The sequence below is a fragment of the Poecilia latipinna genome, unplaced genomic scaffold, assembly GCF_001443285.1.
Source record: "Poecilia latipinna isolate Pla-1442-1.1 unplaced genomic scaffold, P_latipinna-1.0 Scaffold280, whole genome shotgun sequence".
NCBI classification, from domain to species: domain Eukaryota; kingdom Metazoa; phylum Chordata; class Actinopteri; order Cyprinodontiformes; family Poeciliidae; genus Poecilia; species Poecilia latipinna.
The window spans coordinates 339857-352387 of record NW_015112896.1 but is presented as its reverse complement, the minus strand read 5'-3'; the positions used below and the strand labels follow the sequence as shown (position 1 = coordinate 352387).

The 12531-nt window shown below is 38.4% G+C and overlaps 1 protein-coding gene across 1 annotated transcript; it reads left to right on the top strand.

Annotated features, from left to right (window-relative positions):
- Positions 1-901: 901 nt before the first annotated feature.
- Positions 902-11375, top strand: LOC106948261 (tetraspanin-5). Its single transcript, XM_015033843.1, has 10 exons — positions 902-1327; positions 4097-4147; positions 5047-5193; positions 5286-5456; positions 5591-5716; positions 7239-7286; positions 8251-8367; positions 8469-8530; positions 9600-9645; positions 9754-11375. Exons 1-9 carry the CDS (start codon positions 1244-1246, stop codon positions 9610-9612), a joined length of 819 nt encoding a protein of 272 aa, XP_014889329.1. The 5' UTR covers positions 902-1243; the 3' UTR covers positions 9613-9645; positions 9754-11375.
- The last annotated feature ends 1156 nt before the right edge of the window (positions 11376-12531 follow it).

The following is a 12531-nucleotide window of genomic DNA, read 5'->3' as shown; positions in this document are numbered from 1 at the left end:
CGTTGCTACGTGTTCGAAACTCGTACAATCGGCTTATTATTCAGTGAATCATTACAGCCTCAGGATTCTTACAACCTACACTGTAAAGGTTTTAATGAATCTACTTTCTATTACCGTACAATAATAAGTTGCTTACCGTAGTATAACACTAAAACAGAAAACGATGAGCTCAGATGGAATAAAGGACCTAAATTCCGTATTCCTGTCAAAGAAAAAGCACAGATCCACTTTATAAATGTAAAAAAAAAAACATCCTAGAAGATTTACTGTGCGTCATATGATTTTCAGTTTAAAATTACAATCCATCTTTGTAGGACAGTGTGTTCTTTGTTAAAAATAACGTCACAGCTTGAAGTAATAGCCCAAGTTATATTTTTATTAACAACAACAATACTACTACTACTACTACTACTATTGATAATAATAGTCACTATCAATAATTATAAGTATTATTACTAATAATTATTAAATTATTAATAATAATACAATTATATATATTAATATAATTACTGGTGATGCAGAACATATCTGTAATAATAATAATAGTCATTATTATTAGTTGTTGTAGTAATAATAATAATAATAATAATATTGTTATTACTACTACAATTATTACTATTATACAATTATGGTTTGATAATTTGAAACATTTAAGTGTGACAAAAAGATAGCTATATGATGATGATGATTTATCATTATTATTATTATTATTATTATTATTATTATTATGTAGTTCAAGTAAATTAACAAAATGTAACAAAAATAAGACATTTGGGAACAATATTCATAGACATGAATACGTATTTGCGATATCCCACATTAGACCTTGGGCCCAAGAGGAAGTCCCGCCCTCTCAAGCACCAGCACAATCTGATTGGCTCCCAGAAATGCCCCTCAGATGACAACCGCTATGTCTTTGGTCTGAACTACGGGTCAGCTGGGGGACCACCATCTCTAACCAGGCTCTCACAGTGGACTCACTCAAGCTGTCCTCTTTGTGTGTCCTGAGTGGGTATGTTTGGACCCTTGACAGACTGACCGACCGCCCTCCGCAGCTCCATCTGCGCCTTTTCTCCGCGGAGACGCAGAATGATGCTTCCAATGAGCCGCTGAAATTTGGAGCCATTAAAATCATTAAAGGGTGTTTCCACCCGAGCCACCAGGTTGTTGTCAAACACCAGAGAAGCGTCGATGCGAATCCTTCCAGCGTTGCGGACGAGACTCTGAAACCGAAGCCGTCCAGATGATGTCAGGGAAGCATTTCAAAGCTCAGGAAGTGAGCTGCTGCATCAAGTATTTCATTTTTGGATTCAACATCATATTCTGGGTGAGTCCCGTGTTTGCTGCCCAGACCTTCTCTCTAAATGCACTGTGTCTCTCGCGGCTCTCGGCGTTGTGTTGACGAGCTGTTGGATAGGACAGGTTTTTTTCTCGCGCACTTGCTCCCTTTGTCACCCATCAGCACGCCTTCACTTTTGTTTGATTGCGGCCGCAAAGATAATGTTTGTGCAGGGAAAAGTGCGCTCAGACCTGTCAACGCCTCTGGACGTGCTGTGCAGCAGCGTGGAGCTCTCACGAATGAAAACAAACACATCATGCAACACTTCGCCGTGGGCCTCCAGGGTCAAACATCACCTTACTTAGTGGTGTTATGTTTGAAATAATACTGGCTTTATTGAGATGTGTTGATCAGAAAGGGCATTTACTGACAAGATAGATAAGAACTGGGTTCAACATGACAATATTTCCCCTTTAGATGAAACAGTTGGTTCTATCAAACGAGCGTCTATGTACAAAGCTTACCTAAAAACTTAAGACAGTTTTCCAGGTGTATTTATTGTTTCTAATTATTTCATAAATATGAATTTGTTGAGTGTGTGCTGTCTTAAAGATAAAAAAATATGGCCTGCATTTGTCTTTTGCCTAAGAGATCACCTATTGCAGCTGTTACAACTGCAGATCTGTGAGGGATATCTCTACCAGCTATGCACATCTGCTGATTATATATATATATATATATATATATATATATATATATATATATATATATATATATATATTTACCAGTCTTCTTTGCAAAACAACTCAAGCTCAGTCAGAGAGGATGAAATCTCTGTGAACAGTTTCACAGGTTTTATAAACCACAGATTCTCAACTGAATTAAGGTCTGGACTTTGAGTAGGCCATTCTAATGTACTATGTGTGCTTAGACGTAAATATTTGCATTGAGATTTTGGCTGTATGTTAAGGGGTGTAGTCATTCTGACTACAACTGCAACAATTCACAGTAGGCGTTGCAATATCTGTCTGTGGAATATTGCAATAGCCATATTTTATGTATCATGCACCAGGTGATCAGGTCTGGAACCTGATTTATAGTTTTAGTGGCTGAGATACCAAAGCTCACAGAGAAGAGTGATGCCATTTTTTAGTGATAGAAATAAGTCAAGAAAATGCAGCTTAATGCAAATCATATCTATGTTTTTACGGTTTGACCTATCTTAACCCTGAGTTAAGGCAGATGTGGCCTGTTTCTTTTTCCAGAGCGTTTGTTGACCTAAATTCACACACTGATCGAAAAGTGTCCAACAGACTTTACATGTTATCACAAATCCCACTCCAAGATAAATAAATCCACTAAAATTATCACTTTGAAGTATAAAGAGTTTTTTTTCTGTTAGAATTTTTTTTTTTTTTTTTTTAGAAAAACTGTTTCTAATTACCTTATTTTGAGGTGGATTTATGAATCTTGAGTAAACTCTTCATTAAAATTGATGATCTGGGAATCTGCTGCTAATTTTATAATGCTTCACCATCTGGGTATTCCTCCTTGGTTTTGCTCTTTTATATCTTGTAGTATTTTTTCAATCAAATTCAAAAATGCTTTATTGATGCAATAATAAATTGCTATCTGAAGAAATCAGTAGCCAGGTCAGACCTAAAAGAAAATTGAAAGTCTGTATCAGCCTTTTGATTGGTCCAGCTTCATTTCAGGTACAACATTGGACAGTGCTGCAATTTTTTTAAACACAGTCTTGTAAAAATATGCTTGACCTGCTATATGGAGAACTTTATGTTCAGAAAAAAAGATAAATAGCAGCTGGACAAAAGCCCTGGGACAGTGTAGTTTAGGTAGAAAATTTAAACGTAGTTTAAACAATGAGTCACTTCCGACTAGCATCAATTTTTTGAGGAGACCTGGCCAAGATGGCACACAATTATTATCACCATCCATGTTCTTGAGCCTAGACAAAAATCATGTTCAGGCCTATAAAAACCCATAAAACCTTGATAATTAATGTTGGCTTGATATGTTGATAACAACGTCTGGAATTGTATATTTAGGCTCTCTTGGATAACATAAAACCAGACACAGTGTAAACAAAGGAGCTTGTCAGTGATTAACTCCACATATGGTAAATGGCCTGCATTTCTACAGCACTTTGTAAAGTCAGAGGACTCCAAAGCACTTTCAGACAATTAACCCATTCACACACACACACATTCACACACAAATGGTGGCAACAGCTGCATTATAGCCACAGTTTCCCTTTCGGCAGACTGACAGAAACGACCATCAGCAGGCAGTCGCCATCGCCCTCAACAATAAATACGTCTTGAAGTTATTCAAAATAATCCACCCGTCCATTCTCCCCCTTAACAGAAATCAGGTAAAAAGGGCAACAGGTCCGTGAGGGAGACCACCGATATTTTAGTAGACAACAATTGCCATTCAGTGTTAAAATTTAATGCCATGAATGTGATAATATGCTTAATTACATGGCATTACCATGAGATACATCTTAATACACCAAATCATGTTAAAAATTCTCTGATCCCAGCTTTCAAATCCTTGAATTTCTGCACCTTAGGCAGGAAGTTTTCCTACATCAACACGTCATAAACCAGTTTAGATGCTTCCTGATGTGGGAGCTTCCTGTTGATTCTGCAGACTGGGATCGGGAAATATTTAGCTGTGGACCAGAGCCAGAAAACGTCTGTCTGTGTTCTCTTTCCGTGTGCTCCTGTGTGATGTCTACATGTTGTAGTCAACACTAAGTAACCCCTCCGTTCTCCGGTCTCCCCTCTCTTTCAGTTCCTGGGAATAGCCTTCCTTGGCATCGGCTTGTGGGCTTGGAGCGAAAAGGTGGGTGTGTTACATATTTAGGAGGCAGAAGTGGCAGCAGCTAATCATACAAGTCTTCACACCCGGCAACATCTGCAAATAATCAGCAGATTGTTTTTCTTTAATTTCTCACTTGTATCCGAATGTCTGGGTGGAATGTGAACGTGGCCTTACTGAATGAGGAAGGAATGTCGTTTTCCTGCGAGACATCCTGAAGAACAATGAGAGGATCTGATCTGATTCATTTCACAGACTGATTCATTGCTCTGTACTAAGGTTACAGTGGGACTCTGAGCGCTCAGCTCAGCCGTTTCCACACTTTATGCGAAGAACATTTATGAATGTACCGTTAATACTTGTCCATAAAGAACGCATTGTTGTCATGTGAAGGAGTTTGTCACTTTACGTTAGCAAAAACCCGATGTTGGGCTGGATCAGTGGGTACTTTGTTTCTTACAGGCTGTGACAATTCTGCCTTCTTGTCTGGATCTGTGAAAAACACCAAAAGTATCGTATGCTGACAAACACGAATTGTATTTTAAATCCAAAAAAACTTGATTCCTTTGGAGTAGTCAGCTAAAACCTTCGTTAACAGAAGGACGACAAACCCGTCTTTGCTGGGCTTGTTTCCTGTTTGTTAAAGACATTTAATGTTGTTTATCTCTAAGTAGATCATTTATCTGATAGTAAGTTTGCAATTATATTAGCCTAATTGATTTTTTTTTTCATTTTTGTTAGTGAAACTGTTTGACATAACCTTAAATATATTGTTACTATAATCTCCTCTTTCAGGATCATGATCCTCTGCTTCAGTGGAAGTTACATGCTACAAGTTTGGGAGAAAGTGTTGCCTTCAAACAGACCAAAATTACAGCTAAAAGTGAATCACTGATGCTTATGAAGTTGTGCTTCCTCCCCAGGGTGTTCTCTCCAACATCTCATCCATCACTGACCTGGGGGGTTTCGACCCGGTGTGGCTCTTTCTCGTGGTCGGGGGAGTGATGTTCATCCTCGGTTTCGCTGGCTGCATTGGAGCGCTCCGGGAGAACTCCTTTCTTCTCAAGTTTGTATGTTGCCTCCGGGCTTGTTCAGAGATTTCGTTCCACTTTTACTTTCCGCTTATCTTGATCTTGAAACGGTGACTGTTTTTGCATTTTAGTTCTCAGTGTTCCTGGGCATCATCTTCTTTCTGGAGCTGACCGCAGGAGTTTTGGCCTTCGTTTTCAAGGACTGGATAAAGAATCAGCTCAACTTTTTCATTAACAACAACATTCGAGCTTACAGGGATGACATTGATCTTCAAAACCTGATTGACTTCACACAGGAATATGTGAGCGCTAGCTTTTTTTTTTTCCAATCCCTTCTCTGATTTCTCCCGGATACTACTTGACCCTGTGTTGATCAGTGATGTGGGACTTTTTGGCATTCACATCAAGCTTTGTTTACGTCTCTCTGACCTTGCAGTGGGAGTGCTGTGGAGCTTTTGGAGCCGATGACTGGAATTTGAACATCTACTTCAACTGCACTGATTCCAACCCGAGTCGTGAGAAATGTGGAGTGCCCTTTTCCTGTTGCACCAAAGATCCAGCTGTATGTATTTTTTATAAGCATTCCTTAGTCTCGTTAGTAACACATAGCAATGAGCACAGTATGTTGATTCTTCTCTTAAGAGTTTAGATGAAGTAGGAAACATAGTCAGTAGTGGAGACCATGTTGTAAAAGTTTTCCAGATGACAGAAAGCTGCCTGACGGTGTCAGCTGTGATGGGGATCTTCCAAAAGGAAGTTAAAGCGTCAATGTTTATTTCCCTCAGACTCAGCATACAGGAAAGTCTGAGAGAAGAAGGGAGGAGACCTTTTCCAAGGATTTTTATTTTTTTTATAGTTTGTTTTCATTTGGACAGAAAAACTCTCCTACAGTTGCTCGGTAAGCACAGCCTTGACAGCAAAATATTGCAGCAAAGCACTCTTTTTAATGAAAGTGGCTGCAGGACCTGCTGTCCCGGCAAGGCGGTGCTTTAGAAAAGCATCATGGATATATTCAGCAATAAGTTTCCTGGAGTGATACTCAGACTGACGGCTAGACTCGGTCATTTTTAGTGATATGATTTATACATTTGAAACGTGTTTTGATTAATATTTCTGTCACATTGTCCCAAAATGAGCTTTGTTTGTTCTAATGGTTTTGATAAAACTGTGATGGTAAGAAAAAGGCTACTACGGATCATGTTTTAGCTCCACTGGAAAAAAAAGTTGTTAAATCATTCAGAAATTGAGTTTGAAGGATGCAGTGACATCTAGCAGCAATGTGGAAAATTGCAGATAACCGAATAACTCTTACTGTGGTGACAACTGTATTGGACCCAAAAAACACACCTTTAAGTCGCAGTCCTGTAAAATATAAATCAAAATATTTTCTTTCTTTCTTTCCCAATAAAAACATAATTCTAAACACGATTCAACACTTGAGTTGAGATGTTAAAGTCTGATTTAATAAGTCATGTTCTAATTGTTATTGCTCTTTACCTCTAAGTGGATAGTCTCAAATTGACATTTTAATACCATGAACTATTTGAAGTTACAGGCCTATGGCCAAGTCATGTTTTTTTTTTTTTGTGAATAACCTGTAGTTTGCGTCATTTATAGTTTTTAGAGTTTAAAAGCTTGGATTTTACTGGCTTGAAACTGTTAGAAACATCAGAAAAACTGAAATAGTTTTTATCCATATCAGCTGTAAAGAGAGAAATATGCAAGTAAATTTAACATTTTAAAGTTTCTCTATGTTTTTTAATAATCAAAGCTTTAAATTGGAGCACAAACGATATCCTTTTAACAACAGCCTAAATAAGTGCTGGACATCTTAATGATAACTGATATAAAAAATGATGCCTACAAGCATTAAAAGGGATTTTTACACTTCTTGTTTTTGTGGGGGTTTTTTCCACCTACCTGAATTTACTCGCTTTTTTATATAATAATAAATCCAATTTTCATAAGCATAATCAATTAAACAGATACATTTTCCCAAAATCAACGTGTTTTCTCTATTTCCATTCAAATTGCAGCAGTATGATTAATTAAGTTAAGCTGTAAGCCATTTCCTTTTTTCACAGGAGGACGTCATTAACACGCAGTGTGGATATGACATCCGTGCAAAGTCGGTGAGTTGTAAACACAAACTCTGAACTCTACAGGCGAGTCCAAGTTGTCCAAGGCTGTAATATTACAGTTTGGGAGTGAATCTGGTAAAAACAAAAGGCGGAGGGAGCTAAAGCTCATCATCCATCAGGTGGAAGCACGGTTCGCCATGTTGTTTTTCACGGATTATTTGAAAGAGTATAAAAGTCTAAAAACAAAAAAGGCAATTACTTTTTAAAACGCTTTTTACTGGTTTCATTCTCTTTGGGGACCGCCTCTCTCTCATTCCCTAGCAGACCTTGTTGATTCAAATGAAAATGTATTTTAAATCTAAATCCTCCAAGCTTATAATTCTTAACTGTACAAACTACTGTGAGATCTTCATCCAGAAAGCTATTGTGGCAATGAGAGCGTAAAGGGCAGAGTGCGAACGGCTCTCGGTTCTTTGGCCCAAAGCTGCGTGAGCTCATCGGCAGCTCCACCCTAGTCACAATAATCCTCTTTCATTTCGCTTCCAAACTCCTCCGTCTTCAGAACGAAGCAGCTGGCTCTCCATCAGTACTCAGGGCGGCGCGTGGTATTACTCACACGGCAGCAATGCGATGCAATGCAAATTGAGCCGCCCGCCACCCTCCCCCCACGTCATTAGCTTTGGCTATTCTCCACAGCAGCAAAATGTAAGGGGAAGGCTCTGTTTGTTTTCCTGGCCTTGCATTTGAGCTGCAGTTGGGCAGTTTTAGCAAGACTCAGAACAGGAAAACAGTGAGCCGAGTTATTGTTCACAAGTGAGGAATATTAGAGGGATTTCACTCAGAAGGGAGAACAAGAGATCAAAATACAGCTCATGTGCTCCCGTCAAAGGTAACCGTGCCGTTAAGGATTACAAAAGAACATGCAGACCCAACAGAGTTTCTGCAAGGAATAAGAATCAGAATAATTCGTGGTTTAGCTCATGAATGTGTCTGTTTTTTTTTTGTTTTCTTTTAGGACTCAGAGCAGAGAAACTTCATTTACATCAAAGGCTGCGTCCCACAGTTTGAGAGGTGGCTTCAAGACAACCTGACCGTGGTGGCGGGCATCTTCATCGGAATCGCATTACTGCAGGTGGGGAAGTGTGTGGGGAAAAAAAAAAAAAAACATCTTACATCTGATGTGTTCCTGTGTTTAATATCATTCTAATCTGGTCTGTTTGTGTCTGTTCTTAGATATTTGGGATCTGTTTGGCACAGAATCTTGTGAGCGACATTGAAGCTGTGAGAGAAAGCTGGTAAGTGACAATAGTTTGTTACAAAAAACGTGGGACGTGAGTTTCAGCCACAGGACTCTGAGCTGCCAAATGGTTCCATAGCGCTCCTTAAATATTGGCACCTTTGGAGAAAATAAGCCTTAAAATTAACCTCAACTTTGGTGCTATTATCATCCTTCTCATTGTTCTTGGTGACGAGATAAACATTGTTTCCCATCCAGCTTTGCAGGTCACGGTTCCAGCTGTTTTTAACTCATTTAGGCACAGATCATGGCATGTACATCATATGCTTCTCATTCACGCAGAGCAAACGTCTCAAATGCGCCTGCACTTTATTGGCACGTCCTCTTGGCTTTCCCGTCGCGATTTTGAAGAGTGGGGTGAGAGAACGGGCCAGCTGTTTCACACCAAACATACTTACTGGGTTTCTGCGAGGTCTCAAAAAGTCATAAAAAATAATCCTCTTAATTATAGACCTCAGCCAGTCTTAAACAGGACCAGATTTTCACCAGCTCTTGAATTACTTTGTGTTGACAAAACTGCAAATGCCAGGAAGAAAGAGGATCAGTAAGGTACACTTGGAAGGAGTTTGTCCCCAAACAGCGACTGTGGCTCTATGGATAGAGTTGTCGTCTTGCGATTGGAAGGTTGTAGGTTTGATTCCAGCTTCCTCCTGCCACATGTCAATGTGCCCCTGGGCAAGGCACTTAACCCTAAATTGCCTACACATTTATACACTGTGTATCAGTGTATAAATGTGTGAGCGTTTGTGAGTGCGAATGGGTGAATGTGACTCTAGTGTAAAGTGTTTGAGTGGTCAAAAAAATTATCAGATTATATAAGTTCAGTCCGTTTACCATTTAAATTCGTATGTTTGCGTGAAAAAAAATCAAACATTTTTGCTGCATTAAATAAGGTCTATATGTAACTTTTTTTTTGTTTTGTTTTTTAGACTTTTCTTTTTTAAAGAAGAAAAAATCAGGAAGGGTTTTACCTAAGCTTTGTAATTATGTATTGCTTTGTGCTGTTCTGTTATTTGCAAACCTAGGGAGGCATTGTTCTTTTAACTCTGGCTTCTGTTTGTGTGCAGTCTGTTCACCTAAGACCTACACACAGCGGCAGGAGGGATGCATCAGGTAAGCACTGAGAGATTAAATCTCTCTCCTTGCATTGTATTCTCTAGATTTTTCCCTTTCCGCCCTGCGTGTTTGGACTGACAGTTTTGTTTTGTCTTTCCTCTGCAGGACTGAAGTTTGGACACTGTCAGCCAAGATTCCACCAGTCTCATGTAAATAGTTCATTACAAACTGATACGAGTCGTTTTAGATGAAATGCTCTTTCCGAAATCTGTTCAGAGCTCTGATGCAGAGCGTCACAAAAACAGTCTAATTCATCCCCGTACAAGTAGCTCTAAAAGTAAAAGGATTGCATGGAGGAGATGAGGAGGGAGATGATTTGTGCACACAGGAACTAAAGTGAGGTTGAAAATGAGTTTTTACAGCTGCAGCTTGCAGCTGCTGCATTGGGAGGATTGCGCGCAAAGACGAAAGAAGTTCCGGAAATGCACCGCATGCCGTTTGCCTTCTGATGGATCACTGGCTCGCCTAAATGTATTTGATTTAGTATTTCACGGTGTTTATTGAATCATCACACTTGACCCGGCTGGTCGGCACTTTGCCCAGCGTTTAACGGACTCTGCTCTAAACTACTGTAACTTTAGTGATTGTGGGATTTTACAGCTTCACGTCACCGATTATGGGAGGCTGTGTAAAGTTTAAAAAGCTCATCAGTGACAGAAAAGGTCCCAAATGCATGGATGCAGTGTGCAATCCAAATTCAGCTCGAAGCACTTTAATCATCATGAAACAGTGATGGAAGTTAATTTCAGCGTTTTGGTTTTGTTCATCTTTTCTTAATTGGGGAAAGAACGACCGGAGGTGTTCGCACCTCGTGTTTGTGAGTTTTATTTTCTTTCACTTATTAATACGAATTACGCATTTCCACTGATGAAATCAAACTAATTGTGATAGAGATGATGGCTTATTACCGCTCCTTTGACATCGCCTACTTCAGCCGGATGTTTTTAAAGTAATTTCTCAAGTGCCATAATTAACTGCATGCTGATTCCCTTTTCCCCCTTTAACAGCATGCAGATGCGATTTACGGCTGGCTCATAAAACTCTCCAGCTTTTCCACCAGCAGTTTTGGTTGAGGAGAGTATTGAAATCAGACTGAGCCGGGATACAGTTGTTTCTGTGTTTGCATGTAAAAAAAAAAAAAAGTCCTTTCAGGCTCCAGGAGCAGGTTTATTGGAAATCTTCCCTCTGCTTTGAAATGACTGTCATTTCTAAACATTTGTTTATTCGGTTCACTGGATTTCATGTAGATACTTTAATAAACCAGAAATGTTTTTTAAAAATATTGATTTTTTTTTTTTTCGGTAAAAGCTTCTGATTGTCTGTTTGCTAATTACATTATTTCTCACCATCTAGTGCCATATTTGTGATCCCTGCTTAGAATCTGTTTTTTTTTTTTTTTTTTTGTTTCCTATGTTTGTTCTTGTAAATATCAAACGTCTTCTCGGAAAACAAATAAATTCTTCCTCATTCAACTCTAAGATGTTGACGGAAATAAAACTGCTAAGATTCTTAGTTTTGGCTGTAAAATTCTGTGTTTTGACTTGAATACAAAAATACAATTTCTGATGTATGTTTCTCACTATCATAACAGTTATTACCCTTTAAGGGTTGGACAGTCCCTTTCATTAATGTCATTTGAAAGATGGTGCATTTTCTATTTCCAGTGACTTTACATTGTAAAATATGTAAATGTGCAAATATCTGAATAAATGTCACCTTGTACGTTTTCTGGGTTTAGTTTTGTTGAGATTTTTTGTTAGTGAGGGGGACTGGGATGCAGACAGGAAGCTGGAAAAGAACAGCTTTTAAATCCTTTTGACCAAAACAATACCAAGAGCAAAACAGGATACCTAAAAACCAAACCAAAACATGGCATGAGATTAGGCCAAGCCAACTGGGATAAATTATTTGGATTGTACACAGCGATATAAAGTAGTACAGTGGAAGAAAAGGATATATCATTTTTTCTAGCTTTACAATTACTGATATTTTTGTGTACATTTATTTATTTTTTTTTTGGAAATTGCTCCAGATCTTCTCCATCCACCTTAGATGGAGAGAATATATGGACATAAACTTTCAGGTTTTGCCAGAGTTTCACAACAGGCTGTATTGCCTGGATTTCAGCCATTTTTATACATGACTATGTTGTGATTTCAACCCTTTTATAGTCATTTCTAGAAACAAAAATAGTAACAAACAGGATGACTTGCATTTTCTTAGTATGTTTAACAAATGAGCTGTTTTTCTTATTCTGTTAATGAGTGTGAAGCATTACTCTCTCCTCCCACCTAGTGTTTGAAACGAGTATTTCTGCCACTTTCAGTATTGTTATCCTTCTCTTCTAACAACAAATGACATATTGGTCTTATGGGAGTTAAGCAAAGCTAGATCCTCAAATTAAAATGATACAATATCTGTTTGGTATAAGAAAATTAATTATAAAATATGAACATTGCAGGGGAAAGATTAAATATAAAAAACTGTTACTTTTAAGGATTTAAAAAAAAAATATGGCTCAGAAGAGAGAGCACTGCATGCTCCCTCTGCTTTTCTGTTTCTCTGATCTGCAGCCATTTATGTGACAGAGAGGAAGTGGTTGAAGGCTGGTCTGAGGTGGGAAACTTCAGACCAGCCAAACCGCTATTTTTATTTAACCTGTTTAGGAAATGTAACTGCACTGATTTTTATTTTTATTTTTTTACATGAACTCACAGTCTTCAGTTGAGATAATGTAAATAAAGCTTATCTGCTTTTTTGTGCTATCAGGGAATTGATTGAAACGTAAGCTTTGGCCTTTGGCCTGACGCTCTTGTAATCTCTTCTTCTTTTCTTACCTTTAAACTGAATAATAGCACGCTTATTCAAACTGATGTAATAATA